General features: G+C 35.3%; 1 protein-coding gene across 1 annotated transcript in view; it reads left to right on the top strand.

Annotated features, from left to right (window-relative positions):
- The window catches only part of TMPRSS15 (transmembrane serine protease 15), a 57392-nt gene that overhangs the window by 11243 nt on the left and 25686 nt on the right, over positions 1-20463 (top strand). The window contains exons 8-15 of the mRNA XM_069785320.1: positions 882-1001; positions 6700-6808; positions 9502-9611; positions 11568-11705; positions 13487-13636; positions 15976-16078; positions 16563-16713; positions 17916-18057. Coding sequence (XP_069641421.1) covers positions 882-1001; positions 6700-6808; positions 9502-9611; positions 11568-11705; positions 13487-13636; positions 15976-16078; positions 16563-16713; positions 17916-18057 — 1023 coding nt within the window. The remainder of the gene's footprint in view (positions 1-881; positions 1002-6699; positions 6809-9501; positions 9612-11567; positions 11706-13486; positions 13637-15975; positions 16079-16562; positions 16714-17915; positions 18058-20463) is intronic.

Consider the following 20463-nt stretch of genomic DNA (forward strand, 5'->3'; position numbering starts at 1 on the left):
GTAAATGCTTGCTGAAAAGGAACTATGTGAATAGTGCTGAGTGAATAGTTTCCACAGATTTTAATGCAATTTTCAAGAATTTTGAAATTAGTAATTATCCAAAGCTTATTTTAGCTACATGTTTTTGTTCACTTTAATAGGACCTACTTGAATTCTACAGATGTCTAGGACCAAAACTATCTAAAGACTAAAAGAGCATGTTCGCACTGGATGAACATTTATGCTCAAGGAAAACACTATTAGTGAGATTCCACAATTTTAAGGATCTGCCCATGTATTCTTTTTGCAGAAATTTGCCCTTAACTTATAAATATAATTTGCAAATCTGAAAAGAATAGGGTTTCTGATATTCCTGGTATTTCAAAATCCAGTCTTAAAGGCTTTCGTTTTCAAGATATGCTAGTTAAAAAAATGAGATTCTTTAGCATGATGAAGTGCAACATTGTGATGTGTTGAAGTTGAAGATATTAAATTAAATTATATTACTAAAACCAGAGATTTTTCACCGCTATTTAAACCAAAGTACAGTTTTCTCATGTCATTCAAGCATAAGAAATTGGAAAATGTCATTTATTATATTGCATAAAGTAGTTTATTTGGGCAGAGGAAGGAAATGGGAATTCATGGAAATTTTCTTCCAGCCCTATTTCAAGCTTAGTTTCAAAAAATATGTCACTTCTGAGAACTTCCTCCATACTGTGCTTAATTTATCTTCTTAGTATGTGATATTTCATTCCAGGCTTCTGAAAATGCAGTTTTGTAAAACATAATAGAGCAGTTGATTTGATTTGTGCTAAAGTAAGCAAAGGTAAGTCAATTTTCCTTTGTAGTGAAACTGCATTACTGCTGTGCTGTTATTGCTATTGTCCTTATTATTTCAGCTGAGTGTTTGCCACCTGATGAACTTTGTGATGATGGTGTAACCTGCATTAGAGAAGATTTATTTTGTGATGGAGTCTTGGACTGCCCAGATGGTTCAGATGAATCTGAAAAAACGTGTGGTAAGAATGTAAACCCCTGTGAATCAGTCTTTTTAAACATACTTAAACTTGTCAGTAGTTTGTAAATTGTTTATAGGCAATAAACTGCATGGTGAAGTCCAAATCAATTCTACTAAAAATATTAACAAGAGAGATTGTTATAATCTTTATCTTCTAAATAGAAACAATTTTCTTTAAAATTCTCATTAATGAAGAATATGCTTAATAAATAATGAAGAAATACTATAATCTGGCTGTATTAATATAAAATAATATAGAAATTATTAGTTACTATAACATAAATATAATGTAAATTATAAAATAATATAGAAATTTCATATGAAGTTGTGTACCAGTAATATCAAATAATATTCTTTTTAAAAAATTAAAATTATGACCCTATACAAATATAAAGTCACATTATCTAGTATCAGAAACCACCTAATGGCATATCTGGAGTCAGAAGGGAGGTTTCTCTTTCAATTCTAGCATTTAGAATATCATCATACAAAACACTACAAACAGCTTTTCCCAGGTTACTGTGTACACTCAGATACATTGATGTTGTACATCCAGAAACACAGATGGGATGGGGGGGGAAGAGGGTGGGCAGTGCAGCATTTTGCAGCCAGGGCATGCGAGTGTGACTGCAGGATGGAGCCCTGGCAGGATGTCTTAACTCTGTTGGCCACCCACCTGCATCTCCCTACACGGATTGCCAGGGAACAGGAGTGTCTGTATGACTCTGACACAAATGTTTGAGTTGCTGGCACCACTGTGAGAGGTGCAAGATGAGGATGTGAAAATCTGGGCAATGGGCTCTAGGTGGCCCTGCTTGAGCAGGGGGTTGGACGAAATGACCTCCAGAGGTCCCTTCCAATCTCAACCCTTCTGTGATTCTGTGAAAGTCTTACAAACCTGAAACCTGATAGGTTTTTAACGGAAAAAGCTTATATCCTTCAGCACCAGTGAGTTTATTTGCCTTTATCTATCTAGTTTCCCTGAGCACCTTTTTGTGCAGAGCAGCCACTGTTCCATGCAGCAGTGAACACTGTGAAATTGTACCGAGGAGTCTGACTACATTGCTGCTTACCAAACTGTGTGCAGCTTGTTGGTGGGGAGGCATGCACGTTAATGTTGTCTGCATTGCTCTTCACAGTCTCAGCTCTCAGTTCAAAGTCTGTAAAGTTTTCCTGCAAAGAGAGCTTTGCAAATGTTTTAGGAAAAGTTGGAGCGATTAACTCCCCAAGTGTTGTGGTTTGTTTGGTTGGTTTTTATAGAATTTGGTGCTAGAAATCTGGAAAGCTTATTTCCCTTCTGCTGTGAGAACAGCCTTCTGAGGTCTCCTGAGAATAATTGTGGGCAGTCCAGTCTGAGCTTTCAGAAACTTGTAAAATGCTGGGCTCTAGTTTAAAAACAAACAAGCGAGTAAAAGACCAATGTTTTTTAAGGAATCTGCAAGCCTGATTCTGAAGGCTAATGGCATCCTGACCCCTTCTACCAGAAGTGTAATTTTCTTCAGGAATAAAAAGGTGAATTGCAGACCTGCCCATTACTTGCATTCTTCTGAGTGCAGCCAATTCAGAAGGGATAGTTAGCTGAACTTTTGGGGGAAAATATCCATCAAAATACTTCAGTAGAATATCAACTGAAACACATCCAAATGTCTTTTCTAGATTAACAGCTGCATCCAGCTAGATCATAAGGATGGTGGGCTCTGAGCAGGTCCCTGTACAGTTGAGGAAATCAGAAGGTCCTAAAGTAGCTTCAGCTAGATCTCTGTTTCACTGCAAGAGTTAAGGTAGCACAACCCAAGACTTATTCAGTCATTCATTTCTACAATCATACTGTTGTTTTGAGACATGGATTTTGTTTGGGGGTTTTGTTTTGTTTTGGTTTATGTTATTTTATTTTAGCTACAGCTAAATAAAAAAGTGCAGATCCATATAGTTAAAAAGTAGTATTATACATCTCATCAAAATGAATGCTTTTTAGTTACTATGAATTATTAGGTCTGAGTTTACAAGTTTTGCTCACATTTTATTAAAGATATTACAGTCAGACCTGTTATATAGGACAGAATTTAATTGATATTCATACATTGGTAGATACAGACAAAAATAAGCTCACCTACTTGCAGTCAAAGCTATGTAAACATGACTCAGCTGTGCCTTGGAGGCTACACAGTGGTTTAAGTTACGAATTGTGCTTAAGCAGAGTTCTTCAGCTGAGGCATAGCCTCTTATGCACATAGCTTTTGGAGGTGATTTGCGTCTCTCACTGAATCTCTACCAAATATAAGTTGTGAATGCCCTGCTCCTTTGTAACTGAGCATATTATTTCTTAATCAGCATTTTAACAGTCACTAAAGAATATGCACAACTGAGATAAAAATTTCAGGAATGTGCATACAAGTAAAAATAGACAGATTGTCATAAGGAAACTAGCTACAGTTATGCTCCACTTCAGGGAGCTGGATCATTTGTCCCTGTTCATCTTCACTGATGCCTGGTATTTCCAAGCAACTCATTCAGTTACCATTAGTTTAGCAGTTTCAGCTCATAACCTTACAGAAATACAATTCTGGCTGGAGGACAAATTGTTGCTCTATGACTCTTACGTTACATTTTAGCCTTAGAATTTTCCATCCAAAAACTCTGAGCTTTTCCAAATTTATATATTTAGGTTTCTTAGCAGACTTTGCAAAACCAGTAGAATGACTGGCAATAAGCTGTATGCACGTATGGGATACCTGCCAATTCTCCCACCTCTTCGATTTTTGACTTATGTCCCATCCCTAGAGTAACTTAATACAGTCATATAAAAGCTAAAACTGTCTAGATTTTCAGAAGTGCTTCAGAGTGAGATTTACAGCTAATTCACTATTTGTGCTACAAGTGCTCTTGCACATAACAGAGTTGCTGCCGTTAAACAACTGGGTTTGTTTTTTCATCTTGATTATTATTCCCTTTAGTACTTCTCATTTTAGAATATGTTAATGGTTTTAAAATATAGGGTACAGGGGTGAATTTTAATAGTCTCTTCCTGCATTAGACAGAACTCAGTAAAATCTCAGATTCTCAGCAGAGTTTCAGGCAACTGAATGCCTTCAGTTTTTTGGTTGTATTGATTAAAATTATCTTGAAAAGTTTCTTTCTGGCTCTGCAATGCAGTGCAGTAACAAAAGGCATTGCAAAAGTGCAGTTAGCAATTTCAGTGAAAGGGTCTCTAGACAAATGTGAAAGTCTGAACAGCATCTATTAATAATAGCTGGCATTGCTGAAAAGCAGCTATGTAGCACATAAGTCTAAGGAAAGGGAGACTGGAGGCTGATCCCAGGAGGTGTTTCTCTCTACAGACTCTCTTTGCAGTTGTTCTATGTCTAGGCTAATGTGTTGTGATTACCTACCTCATAGCATCACTACAGTACTGAGAGAGATTAATCATATGTAAGCCAGGAAGTAATGTACTGTCCTTGGCAGAGAAAGATCCTGTCAAGCAAAAGATGTGGACTTGATCTGACCAGTTTGGGGAGCTTCTCCCTGCAATTCAAGGATTACAGGATTAAGCCCTCCTAATGTGAGCTGTATGCAACATAAGTAAATAGAAATGGACAGCAAGATGCATGTTGGGGAAGCAGTGAAAGTGATTCCTATAAAACATGTTCTCCTAATGAGACAGGAGACAACTGAGGCTTTTCTGAGGGCTCCAGGAGGAGGCAGAAATGTAAAGACTTCTCTGACCCTGTCCACCTGTGACCACAGCTGCCTCCTCCCCACAATGAGAAAGCACTGGGAGGTTCTTCAGGGAAATAGGACCAGTCCTAGCTATCTTCATGTTCATTTCTGAGATATTAAGCACTGACTATTGCTAGGCTGTGAATGAGCAGCCTAAGGATTTTTCCCTGAATCTTTCTGTCCTGTTTCAAGTTACTCACTGTGTGTTAAGAGATAAGAAGAAACAAATAAAAGGAAACAAGAAGAACAGAAATGAATTGTTGACAAAAGCAAACTTTTGTCATTAATTTTATTAATACAGTATGCTATTTCTCTATTTATTACTGCCAGTGCTATAAACTCCTTTTTAGATCAGGATGTGTCTTGCTAACAACTTGTTAACAGTATCACTTTTTTTACACTTTGTTAATAACAAGTTGGGCACTTTCCTTCTTCTCACACTGATTTTATTCTTCTCAGTGGGAAATGATTGTAAATATTAGCCCAATTGTACAGACAGGAGTCACATGAATTTAAATGGACAGAAAAAGTACTTCTATACTAATTACCAGCTCTAAAGCTGTAGCCTATTCTGATAAAAAGTTATATAGAATAGTAACTCTCTTTCATGGACATTTTTTCTCTATGTATTTAAAATCTGATATGTTCTGTTTTCCTCTCAAAGGCCATAAAGATTGCAAAGGGGAATGTGTTTCTATTCCAGCTCATGCATTAGACATATCATCATTAGTGAAGTTCATTCTGCAGTCTTTATTAACAGTGCATGCCTGAACCTGACTGAAACAAAGCTTAATTTTTATGTTGTGTTTGCTACGGTGGTAGTCAGAAAGAATTTTACACTTATAAAATGAACAGACAAGGAGCCCAGATTTATCATTATGTATATCATTTCCCAGAGGAGAAATAAGCTCAATAAAATTTCCATTTAATTTTCAATATGATTGATTATTCATAATTTGTGTAGTCATTATGGGTATGATTTCATTTGTGATGTTAATGAAAAGGCCTATCTAACTTCTGAGTACCTGCCTCAAATTGATGAACTTGTCCTTACCTCTCCAGATAATCATGTATGGTGCTGATTTTATCCTTACTTGAAAGCTTTATGATGTTTTCTGAGAAACTGAAGAAAAACCATCATCAGACAGATTCCTAACATAATGTTCAAGAGATGCAGCAAAAGCTTCAACAGTGCTTCAGTGTCTGCTGAAATAAAATAACTCTACATGAATTAGCATCTCCAATCTTGCTGAGGCTTAAAAATAGACTGTTTTTTTTTTTAATAACTGATTTTTAAACTGAAGAACATGCATAGAAGGGAATAGCAGTACCAAGGAAACAAAACTAATGAAGCTTTTTGAAAAAATATATGATGAGGGATGACATTTACCTCAGATGAATGAATTCACTAGCTGGCAGGAAACTTGGGATATCCACTTATCTCTTTGACTGCTTAGTAATATATAAGGTGAGGAACTAGGAAGCTCATAGAAGTAGAGATAGCAATAGTCAACTGTATCCCTTCTTGCATTTATTCATACGATACCAAATTGTTTCTGGTAGTGCAAATACAATTTCCTGATTTAAAATAGCTATAGATAAGAACTGTTAAGGCAAGATCCTGTTTCCTTACAAATGTCTAAAATAAAATGAAAGAGAGTTGGATTAGTTGAATCCAACTGTTGGATTTGGATTATTTGGATTGGTTTGCACTAGTTCAGATTAGTTGGATTGTCTCTAATTCAAAAGTGAATTATCTGTACTGCTTTTCTTCTCATATATAGTACTTTGAGATCAAATAGTCATAGGAATCAGAAGTAGGAGTAAGTTGGTAGTGTTTTTTACATTGTCTTCCTATTGTTGCTTACAAAGCATTTCCAAGGTACTCCAAGTAAACCAATATCTAAGGTCACCCTCATTTTGGCTCTGATTCTGTTTTTCAAATGGCATTTTGACAAATGTTCTTCATTATATCTTTACAGGTGCAGTTTGTGATGGGAAATTTATGTTGACTGATTCCTCTGGGTTTTTTTACTCCATGAATTATCCAAAACCATATAATGCAAATATCATTTGCCAATGGATTATACTGTAAGCCATTTTCCAATAATTTCCTACCTAACATTGTTTTGATTATGAGGTGATACTGTTTCTTGCACATCAACCTTATGCCATTTGTTTGTATTCCCAAACACCCCAGGATGGAAAATATGTAATAGCATTTTCTCCTTTGTATTTATGTAACTTTTCTTTAAAAACTTCCATGCCTAACACCCTTCACTATATCAATAATATTCCCACTTAGAAAAATTCTTAGGTATGATTTTGAGAAATCTTGTGTATTATATGCGTGCACAGGAAAAATAATTGCAAGATATTTGTTTCAATGTATTACAGTAGATACTAGTCTTTAGGTAATGGTTTTATATGATATAACTAACAGATGGAATTTTCAAGAATTCCCTTGTCATTTATGGGTACACATTTCATCTGGGAGTTTAGAGCACCTGTGCTCCTAAGTCATTTAGGAGTATGTTTTAAAAGTGCATGAGTATCATTTGACATAATAGCACCAAATGCCTTTTAAGCCCTAGGCACAAGAAGTGAAATTTGTTTAATCAAGGATACATACCTACAGGGAGGGACAGCTATTTGACTTTGACATGCTAGGTCCACTTCATAGACCAGGGAGAAAAAAAGATAGCCACAGTATGTGATAAATCTCATCCTAAAGTACATATCTAAAATAACGTAGAAGATTGTAAGTTGGAAGCTCCTAAAAATCCCTACAATGACTGCCAATTCAGAAGTTACTGCTTTGAAAAGCAGTGATTTTTATTATGGCTTTGTAATAATGGCCATTCTTTGATTCTGAGAAGCATTAATTTGGTAGAAGAGTTTCAAAGGAGATTAAGGAAATGCCTTTAAAATTGGATAAGATTTGGACTTGTCATTCCCAAGGCTCCTTTGAAAGTGCTAGCCTTTGAGTTTGCTCAGGACTTTCGTCTTTACCTTGACACTTTAGGAAAAAGTCATGGTTTTCCTTCTGTTTAGTACATTTGTTCCTTCTCATCTTCAGCAATACTATTCACCAATAATTACTGGCTACAACTGGTTTTAAAATATAGGTGTGTCACAGGAGAAGCACAAGATTGTATCCTTCAGAATATAAGCCTGACTTGTTCCTAAATTCATGGTGTTGCAGAATTTGAGCACAATAAATACTCATGTCTCAAGTGCACTACTTCCTTCTAAGCTGTTAATTTTGCTTCAAACACTGCTATAGCTGCAAGAGGCATTGCATTAGGTAGATATCTATACCAGGTATGTAGCTAACAAAAGGTTAATTTTTGAAATAATCATGAGTAATTGCAGGTAATATAGTACAGGTGTTGCAGATCTGTGTAATTACAGATTGATCAATGACAGAAACAACGATATGGTTTTATTTTCCACTCATCAGCTTTAAAAAAATCTGGCAACACTGACAGTAAAGGCCTGAAAAATTCAATGTGGTACTCAAATTTTATCTCCCTTTTGAACACAACTGTTTCTATGAGGAAAGCTTTAGGGTTTTCCAGTAACCAATGAGAGACATTTTGTCCTATTATTTTTATTATCCCTATAAAAATGTGTTAAAAGTCACAACACATCCAAGATTTGATTTCTCTTCTGACTTTGTCTAGAAAGATTTCCCCATTACCTTTGGGAAAAGCTTTTACATTTTCACTCCATTTAACTCTTCCCCAAATGAAGATGTGGTTTCCTTTCCTTTTAAAAGTAAGAGCAGTATGCTTAATATTTCTCTGAGAGATTAGCTTCCTGAAAGATTACCTTTTAACTACATGTTTTACTCTTTTCGAACCAAGGATTTTTTTTTCCTATGGAGAAATATATAACCCCCCCAAAAAAGCAAATGCAAATATTCAAATATTTATTTCACGCTTCTCTACTAATTGGTACTGATAAGCACCAGCAGATTGCTGTTGAAAAGCTATCTTCATCGGGCCTCTCAATTCCAGAAAACAATAAATAGTGGTATAGGAAGTTAAGCTGATTGTGATAGTAGAGTTTTAGAAATTGGACTACTGTATATGTTTAGTGGAAAGGCAATGGGAGAACTACTCAAATATAGATTACTGAAAGAACATAACTGCAGCAAAGTAAAACCCAGCATGTTTTACACTTTAAAGTGACTTTTGTTCTTAAACGTACTGGGTGATGGTTAGGTTTGATAACATGTTCCCAAACAGTGGGTTTGAGATACTCAAATCTTCATGCAAATCCTGTTTTTATCATACGAGACATTATTTTGGACTTTCAGGAGTCAGATTTTGAAATCTTGTTATTCATATTGATACCATGATACCATTCCTCTGACTTTAGGAATTATACCTGAGCAGTGAGATGTTATCTATTAGTAACATGTATTAAAAGGTAACTGTAAATTAATGAGATGCAGAGAAAAAAAAAAAGAAAAAAACCTGTTCAGCTGAATATCACATTCAGCAGTTTAGAAGATTCAGTTCCTAAAATATACTTAACTCGAGTGAGTAAAGGAGTGCTTGTGCCGTTACAAAAGGTTATGCCCTATTCCTCTGGTAATTTTACAAACTAGAAATTAGCCAAATAGGTCATCTTGATTAATAATCTTGATTAATGTAATTTCACATTGTTTCTGAACTTAACATCATTCAAGCACACAATGAATTTACTACAGTCAGAAAAAGATTACTAAAATATGACTTCCAGTTTTGAAGTTTATTTTTCTCTTGTTATCTTAGAGTGCCTCAAGGGTTATCCATTAAACTGAACTTCACTTCTTTTGATACACAACAATATGTGGACAATTTAAATATTTTTGAAGGCATAGGACAAAACAAGATTTTAAGAGGTAAGGTTATTTTTCAGCTAATATTACTTTTCCATTAATAAAATTTAAGTGGCAAAATAAGTGTTCTGAAGTGAAAAAAATTGCCTGTGTATGTTTAAGTGGAAGAATGCATCTGTGTAAATTTACCTTGTTAGACAATTGATCTTGATAAACATATCTATTCTTACAAAGTGACCACATAAATGCTTCCCTAATATATTAAGAAATATCTAATTTTTTTTAAGATCTTATTTGAACAATCTGGATAACTTGATCAGAGCTATGGTCTTGTGGGGTCTATGTTTCACTGGAAATATGTTGTCAGAAGATCCTGTAACATCACAGAGTAACATAAAATGAAGGCATCTAAACTGAAACTGTTGCGGGAAGTACTGTGATACTCCCTGAAATTTATTACAAGCATGGCATTGCTTTCCTCAGACCTTGAAATAGTGATGATACCTATCTCTGTCTCTATATTCTATTCTGGAAAACTGAGATTTTGTCCATTTTTCACAAGACTCAGCCTATACAGCTGAATTCCATCAAAGGTGTAATACATATACTTGAAGATAAACATCTAGAGATAAATCAGAAAGATATATTATTATTTATCCTTATTTTTGAAAGCAGGGAGAGAATGGGAATGAGAAATAGGAAGAGTCTCATAAAATAAAGAATGGAGAAATTCTACCCTTTCAGTTCTGCTTTGAATTTGACCCCCCTTTGGAATTTCAATTTAGATGTGAGACATTGCTTCAATAATATTGTCTGCAGCAACTGTTAACTTGCATGGTTTTAAGGACTGCTGTTAGGATGACCAGTGATACTACAAAAACATAAAGACAATGTTAAAGACTGTCCTTTCAGTACATTGCCTAAAATTTTTCAGTTTGAGTAGATTTTCAGGTATTAGAAATACCAAATGTAGAGGAAAGACTACAAGACATTTCCAGATTAAGACTCTCCACTTAAGCAAAAGAACCTGAGAAGAAGAAAGGAAAATAATGCACATATAATTAAAAGTGTGAAAGATGATGCCCATTGTCTTTCCTTAACAATTTGGCATGGTTTCAAATATATAGTATTACAAGTAGGTAAATAGCTCCTCCTCAGAAAAGCAAAGTCTCTCTATCTGTGCAAAATTGGGCAAGGACTTCAGAAGAGGAAGAGCAGAGACAAAAACTGTCACAGAACAGTGAAGAATTCTGGATTTTTCATTATCCTGAATATGGTCACTAGTCTAACTCTTGTTGTCGGACATCATATCAGCTTTAGATGGAGAAGCAACTGTTTTACTGTATGATGACTTGTATCAATCCTTTCATTTCACACATATGGAATTTATATGAAAGAATTTCAATTAATTTAGAATTTAAAGTAAAAATTTAGATACATTGTACCATACAATCATGGAACTGCCTAGTTTGGAAGGGACGTTGAAAGATCATCTGTTCCTTTTCATGGAAAGGCAGCCTAGATGAGATTATCTAGCACTCTGTCCAGTCGTTTCTTGGAGCATTGCAATTGTAGTTTCCTTACTCTTTGAATATCTGTAAGTGTATGTGCTAATTAAACTGTAAGAGTAAGTATATATAACAAAAATATGTAATCAATACTGTGATTCTAGAGTTTTACAGTGCATATCTGTAAATTTTGAGAACATTTATAGTACAATAAGCATGGATATGAAGATTATAGTGTTGAATATATGTACTATAAGAGACATTTCTCCACTAGCTGATATCTGTACTGATGGATATGAGAGATGGGATATGCAGAATACTTATATGGCAGCCAAACAGCTAAATGACTTCAGGGTTTTGAAGCTACTGTAGGCAGGATCACAATACAAGAAGGAAAACATTCTTTAAGACTCAAAAAGCTAATACACTGTATTTTTGTGACAGCACTGTGGATTTTAATGTGCATGGGATTTTTTTCTCTCTGACCATATTATTCTTCATTTGTTCTCAGCTTCTCTGTCAGGGCCTAAACCTGAGACAATTTACATTTTTTCTCATGAGGCTACAGCACAGTTTATATCAGATTATTCTGAAAATCACAATGGCTTTAATGCAACGTACACTACATTTGATGCAAATGAACTAAACAGTAAGTGGGTTTTTTTGTGTGTGTGTTTGTTTGTTACCCCGAAAGTGCGGTGTCCTGGTTTCAGCTGGGACAGAGTTAATTGTCTTCCTAGTAGCTAGTACAGTGCTATGTTTTTTAATTAGGTATGAGAAGAATGTTGATAACACAATGGTGTTTTCAGTTGTTGCTAAGTAATGTTTAGTCTAAAGTTAAGGATTTTTCAGCTTCTCATGCCCAGCCAGAGAGAAAGCTGGAGGGGCACAAGAAGCTGGGAGGGGACACAGCCAGGGCAGCTGACCCAAACTGGCCAACGGGGTATTCCATACCATGTGACGTCAAATCTAGTGTATAAACTGGGGGGAGTGGGGGCGGGGGGATCACCGCTCAGGGACTAACTGGGCATCAATTGGTGGGTGGTGAGCAACTGCACTGTGCATCATTTGTACATTCCAGTCCTTTTATTGTTGTCATTTTATTAGTGTTATCATTATTATTATTAATTTCTTTGTTTCTGTTCTATTAAACCATTCTTATCTCAACCCACAAGTTTTACTTCTTTTCCTAATTTTTCCCCCATCCCACTGGGTGGGAGGGGAGTGAGTGAGCGGCTGTGTGGTGTTTAGTTCCTGGCTGGGGTTAAACCACAACAGTTGGTGAAACTGTATTTTCAGTTTGACAAAATGGAAATGAAAAAGGAAGCAGTATTTTCTGGCCTCAGTCCACTAACTAGATCCACTTTGAGAAACTTTATACTATTTTAAAGATTAAATCATTGATTTCAGTGAGACTGTCCACAGGTTTACAGGCTTGTATCTAGCAGTAGGGTGATGCCTTACAAAGTTAATCTGTTTAAATAAGAGTAAAACTCTAGCCGCATCTCCATCAGATTCCTCTCAGAAGTTTGTTCACTAATGAACACTGTTGAATCACTGACACTAATCATTATTCTCATTGCCACAAGTACTAGTCCCAAATGGTAAAACTAACATTCAGGAAAATATCTGCTCAGTAAATAGGCATTGGAAGAAGTCCAGATGCAGTAAATCTACGGTGACAACAAAATGCAGCAATATGACTCATGCATTGCTGTTCTTTAGTAGTTGGGAAAAAAATTTAGTTGCAGATTGGACAAGTGAAGGCTTCTTCCGCTGCTAAATTTTAAGCAGGGTGTGAATAGGGGATGTGACTGGGAAGGGACATGCTGCAGGAGGCATCCAGAGTGCCAACAAACCCTTGTCATGTGGAAGCCCTTGCTGAGAGCTAACCTGCACTTCAAGGCACCATGAAAAGACACTGAGCAAAATACCATGGGGAGAAAAGTGATGAGGATGTTGCAGCAAATGTATGTGAGCAAAGAAGGACAAGGAAAAGGGCATCCCTGGTGCATGGAGCACAGCACTTATCTTCTGAGCATTCAGCTCTGGTAGTGAGCCCTTTCAGCTGGAGCATTCCAGGCCTTGGCAAAGAAAAGACGAAAAGAGCAGGGTTAGCCCTTAGTGTTTGCTATGCAGGGGATCCTCTCTCACTCCCCCACATTACTGGTGAAGGATCAGAAAAGAAGGTTGGTGAATGAGCGCAAGAGCATGTAGGGCCACCTTCAGCTGTAGTGTTTTGTTAACAAGTACAAATAACATGTTTATTTGAGTAATTATGTTGCATTGCATAGAAGAATAAACTGAGTCACTGTGAGCTCCTGTTTTCAAACATACTTAAAAATTTACATCGTCACTCATTCTTATGTAATTCTGAGAAAATACTTAACGTCTCTGTCATTTTTATTTACTAGAGGTTCTTATTCACAGATTATGAGAAAGTCAATTGCACTTTTGAAGATGGCTTTTGTTACTGGATACAAGATTTAGATGATGATTCAGACTGGGAGAGACTTCAGGGTCCTACCTTTCCCTTTATGAGTGGTCCTGATTTTGATCATACATTTGGCAACATGTCAGGTAAGATCAAATACAAGTTGCTTGCAGATTAAAGGAAAATCTTGATTTAGCTTATGTTATACCACTGTACAATGGATTCTTCATAGTGGTATTATTGGGATGTAATTTTATTCTGCCATAAAAATGAGACAGGACTACCATATAAAACGTTTTATGCTACTAATTCCCATCTTGTGGAAATATACCAAAACTAAAAGAAGAAATAAAGGAATATATAAAGTGATTAAAGTGTGAGGTACTGAAAAGTTTCAATGCTATTAATATTCCAAAGTGCCTTATCTGCGAAATTAATTTCTATTATGCAACAGTGTTATAGGTCAAATAACTGCACATTTACCTTAAGGAAAAAAAAACAAGTATGGTTATGTTTTAGGGAAATCACTTCAATTTCATCCCCATCTACTGGTGACTTCCTCATGGTTGTCACACAATAATTTTGATTTAACATAAAGTTGACCTGCAGGGTACATGGGGCACCTGTGTCCCCAGTTAGAATCGTACACCAAACACACTAATTTTCAACACATGTGCAAAACACACAAACACTCCAGCAACTGCCATAGCACAACAACTTAATTGGAAGAGTGATCATATCAAATGTGGGTTTTAATTAAAGAGACAATACTGATAGAAATCAGATTTTGAATGTGTATCATGAATGCTTATCCCAGAATTAGACTCCAAAGGTTTTTTTCTGCTTCAACAGGAAAACCAATCTTTTTCTCAGCTGATTCACCAGTCCAGCTAAAACTACTTAACATAACTTGGATTTTGCAATGGTTATATGTATTCTGCGCAAGACTTATACAGAACTTATTCAGTGACAAATGACTGGAAAAATCGCAAATTATTCTAGAAGAAGTTACTTCCAGGATAAGAAAAATATTATTCAGCATGTTATTGGATAGAAATTATTCACCTCTTTCTGAGTAAATGAACATTTTCTAAGCAATCTTCAGAACACTGTTTTATCTTCCCACTTGACTCCTAGAATACAAATCAGATGAAAGAACATAATATTTGTTACTTGACAATGATTTTTATCTCTCTTGAAAATGCTAATTTATTTTAGGTGCTCTCTGTTTCACTGTGCTAGATCTAAGCTGACATCTGTAATGTTGCTATATGTAATGTTGCTATTATATTGAATATTCAAAATTTCTACAACCTGCATGTGAAGCAAAAATGTGAGCTGCACCATTAATATCTGGCTATTACATACATTCAGTGAGACAGTGTATATTTGTTTTGCTGCTCTTGAAAAGAAAAAGACTTAATACGTACTCAACAATTCATTCTGAATGCTCAGAGAACTGATGAAACAGACAGAGAACTGTCACTTTGACTATACAAAGTCCTTTTCTGAAAAAGAATGCTATGCTTATTTTCTTAAAGTTAGACACCATGTACATTTTAATGCATGCTTCCTAAGTCAACACTGGAAATGAAAGGCCTGATTCAGATTTCAGACTAATTTTCAGGTACTTTAACCTCCTACATGAAAAAGCTAGCTTATCTAGAAGTATAAATCACAGAATATAGTATATATAATTTAAATTATGTAATTATATTTATTTGTAGATTCTATGAATATAATATTTGCATATATATGTATTAGATAGATAGAATAAAATCTAGGATTACTGCCATGATTTCAATAAAGCAAGAATTTTATTGTAGGACTTTTAACTCTGCCTGATTTTGCTTTTCTTGTGACAAATCACAATGCTTCTGTAGCCTGGCCTCACATTATATTTCTATATGGCAGCAAGAAGTCAAAATTCCCAGCTACAAGGAATTAACTCAGAAAGAGCTAAAAACCTAATTTCCCCAAATAATGTATTTTTCTTGTTTATAATGCTTCACCTTACTGTAACATATTCATGTAGTCATTCTCTCACCCCCCTCAACATACAACCCATATTTCCCATTATTATGTGGATAAAAATTATAAGAATGTCAGGAAATTGTTCTGCAAAATCACAAACAATGTCAAACAGGAAGACATTTTTATAAACTAAGTAGAAATCCCTCAGGTGAATCACTGCCTTCACTAAATAAAAGGCAAATCTCCCACTGACTTCAAAAGGACTAGTTTCCCATTTCATGTCTAGTTCTGAGGAGTGTCTGACAAGCTTAAAAGCTGATTTTAATATGTCATTGACTGATGAATATAACTTGGAGTAATAATTCACCTTTGTTGTGTCAGAAATCTTCCAAGTCATGCAACACTATCTGTGCTTTATATTATTGATACTATTCTTAATGTAAAAGCTCTCATTTAAAAAAAAAAAAATCAGTAATTCTGTACTGACTAAAGTGTGCTCATTATCTTGCAGGATTTTATATTTCAACACCCACAGGACTTGGATTCAGAGAAGAGAGAGTCCGGATTCTGAGTTTGCCTCTGGTCTCTTCAGATTCAACTTGTCTAAGCTTTTGGTATTCTTACATAATTTCTAAACATATACTTTGTTTAAGAATAAAACCAAATAGCTTTGTTTCATATATAATATTAATCAAAGTCAGTGTGCCAGCAATACAAGCCTGCTTCTGTTCTGTTTTCCATGATCAGTCTCAACTCTAGGCCTGAAATTTTGACTCCCTTATAGTTTTGATTCTTGCAGTTAGCTTTAATGTATTTTCTTTTTCACCCTGCATCCAATATTCATTTCTATACAGAAATGATATTAAGAATCTCTGAAATGTTTTTTGTCATGAAGCTTAACTAGGCCTTTGCAGAAAATATAGCAAAATACCAAGGAAAACTTCCAGGTGTAATCTAAACATACAATTCATTTTATTTTCATGCTCACTGTGCATTAGTCCTAATTCCATAAAACTGTTTATAAAATAAAAAGCTTTATATTTTTTCATGAAATTTCACTTTGTTCTAATAATACCAAAATTACTCTTCCCCCTCTAGGTATTTCATGTACAGTACTAATGTTTACCGTTTAAGAGTTAGCATAAGGAATGAGCGTGGTTTGGAAAAGATCGTTTTCCAGAAAGAAGGAAACTATGGAAACAACTGGAATTATGGACAAGTAACTTTAAACGAAACATCTGATTTTAAGGTTTCTAAAAGAGCTAGTTCTTTTTAAAATTTATTTTAGTTAAACTGATATCATAGTTTTCTGCCAAATGAAAGCAATGATCCACAGCTCCAAAGATAATATCGAGTACTATTTACTAATGCATGCCATCAAATAAATGTTAGCATGCAGAAGACTGGACTCACCATTTGAATTGTCATTCCTCCTGCTTCCCTACTCTGGAATATAAAGTATTATTATTGTAGTAAACAGAAAACCTTAACATTGTTATGGGACAATCAACTTTATCACAAAAGAGAGCTTTCCACGAAAGAAGGTCGTTCAAAGCCTATCAAAATCTGATATGGAGTTTAAAATCTTGACAGTGAGTGTGATATGAAGCACTTAGTCATGAAAATATTTAAATTAAATAGCTTCAGATTCTGAAGCAGTATTTTCACTAATTACAGAATTCACTGAAAGTGTGTTTCAGAGGGAAAAATGTATTTGGCATCACACGGTTCACAACCAACGTGACTTACCTGTAAACAAAAGGAGGAAACTTATGCTAGGCAATTCTTTCAGCAACTCTCTATTGAAAACAACTTCTTTTTATAGGTATTTGGGATGGCTTGTCCTGCTACAGTGGTTTTCATTGATGCAAAAGGACTGCCAGAAAAATGTGTTTACCGTCTGAGGAAGTAAATGCATCTGTGACCTATCTGCATCAGATTTCCAGCAGATATGTGTTTTATGATCTCAAGAAGAGTGCTATACCTAGCAGTATTTCACCAGCACAAATTCCTTGGTAGCAGGATTACTTTAAATATGTGGATATTAAAGCACAATAACAAACAAATGAGATTAATTTCAATTTTTCATGGGGATATGCCATTAGATCAGGAAAAGTTTGGATTGATGAGATGAGTGATACAGAATTGGTGTTTCAAAAATTATGTGCTTTTATATGTAAAAAGTGAATTTATTGAATAATTTCGAATAATGTTCATCACTTATACGAAGAAGTTCCTGCATCCTTAGAATGATTCACTCAGTTTGCATAGTGCCATTTTGCTTTGTGAGGAATCCTGTCTCATCCCTGATGCCCTCCTCTAAGTGTAGCACCAGTGTAGATTACAGTGGAAATAAGAGCACTCAAGAAAGAAAACAGAATAGTTCAGCATAGAAAGTTGAAAAATGTTTCATTAAATTATAAAATCCTAACTTTTTTTCATGAACTTCAGGTTATTTTTGATGCCTTTAAAAAGCATGGTCCCAGTGATATTGCCTTGGATGATATTGGCCTGACAAAGGGAAAGTGTAATGGAAATATTTATGTAGAGCCAACTGTGATTCCAACTGCCACTACTGTCCCTTCAGTTCCTAGTAAGTAAACACTAAATTACAGTTGATTGTCATTTCCTATTACTGTATTTGTGTATGAGTGATTCAGAATTTTCAGCCTTCGGTTCTCTAAAAATCTCTCCTCAGCATCATAAAATTATCTTCAGGATGACGTACTAGGGATCAGTTTCCCTGCCCATGACCCATTGATAGCAACAGAACTGGTAAATTCACAGCTTAAGCTATCAGTACAGTATCTTCCAAAATTTGAATAGCAGAGAATAATTAAAGAATTCAGAATTTGTCTCTAAAAGTTTTAATTAGTAAAGTTTCCAGGAAGCCAGTGAAGGGGAAGGAAGAAGAAAAAGAAGGAAGATTATAACCTCTATATTTGAAATTATAAGCAATGTAGCAAGGGAATAAGAGAATAAGCAAAATCACATAATAATATCACTAGAAGTCTCAGTGGTAAAAATTCACCAGGCTCTGAGAACACATGCTCACTGTCAACTCAGATATTTAGGGGGATGAATCTATAATAGTGTCAGAAAGGTTTAAGAATGGAGCAGGATCTATGTGAGTGTCTAATATCCAAAATGGAGGTATTATCTGAAACAAGGCTTACAATGAATAAGTTCTTTCCAATATGCATTTGGCTGTATTGTTATTCCTACTATATCTGATTACATTAAAAAGGAAAAAGAACGCAATATTTGATTTGAAAAATAAATAGGGAAACAGAAAGGACAGAAGAACAGTTAGCAGTTCTTCTGGTTTTAGAGGAAATGAGTGGACCAAACAAAAACAATCAAAGGACCCTTTTCACTCCCTGATCTAACGAGAGGTTTCAATATTTGCATAAATTATAGAATGTATCAAGACCTAAACCTGATTTCTTCAATTTTGCCTTTGCTAACTCTACTGCTTGTGATAAGGCAGGAGTGATGAATAAGTACTTGCTCTAGTAATAATGAATGGGGCTTTTTTCCTGCTTGATGGTGCCTCATCTCATTTCATCTCACTATCTTCTTGGCACCTCTTCTCAATCACAAGTTCAGTGGAAAACTGGAGAAGGGTTCATTTTGTTTGTACGTTTTTGCCGTCTTCTGCAAGTCAAGTAGAAGTTAATGAAGCACGAAACATCACTACCTATAGTGCATATGCACTTCTCCAGACAAGTTGTACAGCTTGATCCAGACCCAACATATTATAGAGCCGTTTAGGGGAAAGCACAGAGATTTAAGTTTCCTCAAAACATTCCAGTTTCACAGAGCTAGTTAGAAGAGTCTCACTGAGAAAAATATGAAAAAATACCTGTAGCCATCATTATAAATCTGGAAAATGTATATAAAATAATGAAGAAAGATTGCATATGATGTTAACCAGGTCCACACACATTCAAAGCAAAAACTGGTACAGATATGAATAGATCTTGTGGAAAAAATCATTAAAAAATCTAATAGGGCTTTGTAATTTATTGTGAAAGAGGCGTGAACCTTTTGGAAAGAAAGAGATTTCTACAAAAGACCTATTCACAGATGGCTTCAAATCATTAAAACAAACAGCGAGTATGTTCCAGCACTGCCTCCTATCAGATTTACTGTCACTTACAAAGCAGAGCTAGTTGCTCTCTTGACAGCATATAGTAAATAAAAATAGTCTAAAAATAAAATAATCAAACCTGTTTGCATGTGTGCAAGCACTGTGCACTAATATTGTCATTCTATCAAAACTATCACCACTAAATCTACTGCATCAGGACAGGTAAGAAAACAAAACCTGAAAATAAGAGCAAAATTCAGTTTGAGAGCTCCATCCTGAGACACAAGGAAGTAAAGTTCAACAAGATGTCTCTCTCAGCAAAATTAAATTTTAATAACACTAGTAATTTCAGTCATGATTTACCAAAGTGAGTTTTGGAATTTGACTGCAGTTTTCATTAAAGTAATACCGTGGAGAGGTGCCGATGTCTGCCATCTCCAGCTTTCTTTCAGGTGCTGTGGGTCAACACACCTCACAAGTTAGCATCAGTCTAATGACAGTGGTAGAACAACCCTGTGGTACATAGTAGCTGAGTGGTGCTGTCAAAACACCAAAGAAATGTCATTTACTCTATAGATCTCTACCCAAAATATGGTGGTGAAGTTTTAATATTCAAAAAAAGGAAGTGGCCATATGACATATGACTCCTTATGAAACAGATTAGAGAGGATCCATACTGTCCTTCAATATGATACAAAAGAACAGCCTAAGCTGTCGCTGTGGAAAAACTAACTTTTTTGCATATCTTTGTTGAGGCATGCTGTGTATATGCTATCTGTAACCTGCTGAAAAAAAGTGAATGTTATCAATCATCTTCAGAGAAGTATGAAATTACTTTGATGGATGTGGTGCAAGCTTACTAACACTAATGGTTTCACTACAAATGTCATGTCTATAAACGAGAGA

Source organism: Haliaeetus albicilla, chromosome 6 (genome assembly GCF_947461875.1).
Source record: "Haliaeetus albicilla chromosome 6, bHalAlb1.1, whole genome shotgun sequence".
In the NCBI taxonomy this organism is placed as follows: domain Eukaryota; kingdom Metazoa; phylum Chordata; class Aves; order Accipitriformes; family Accipitridae; genus Haliaeetus; species Haliaeetus albicilla.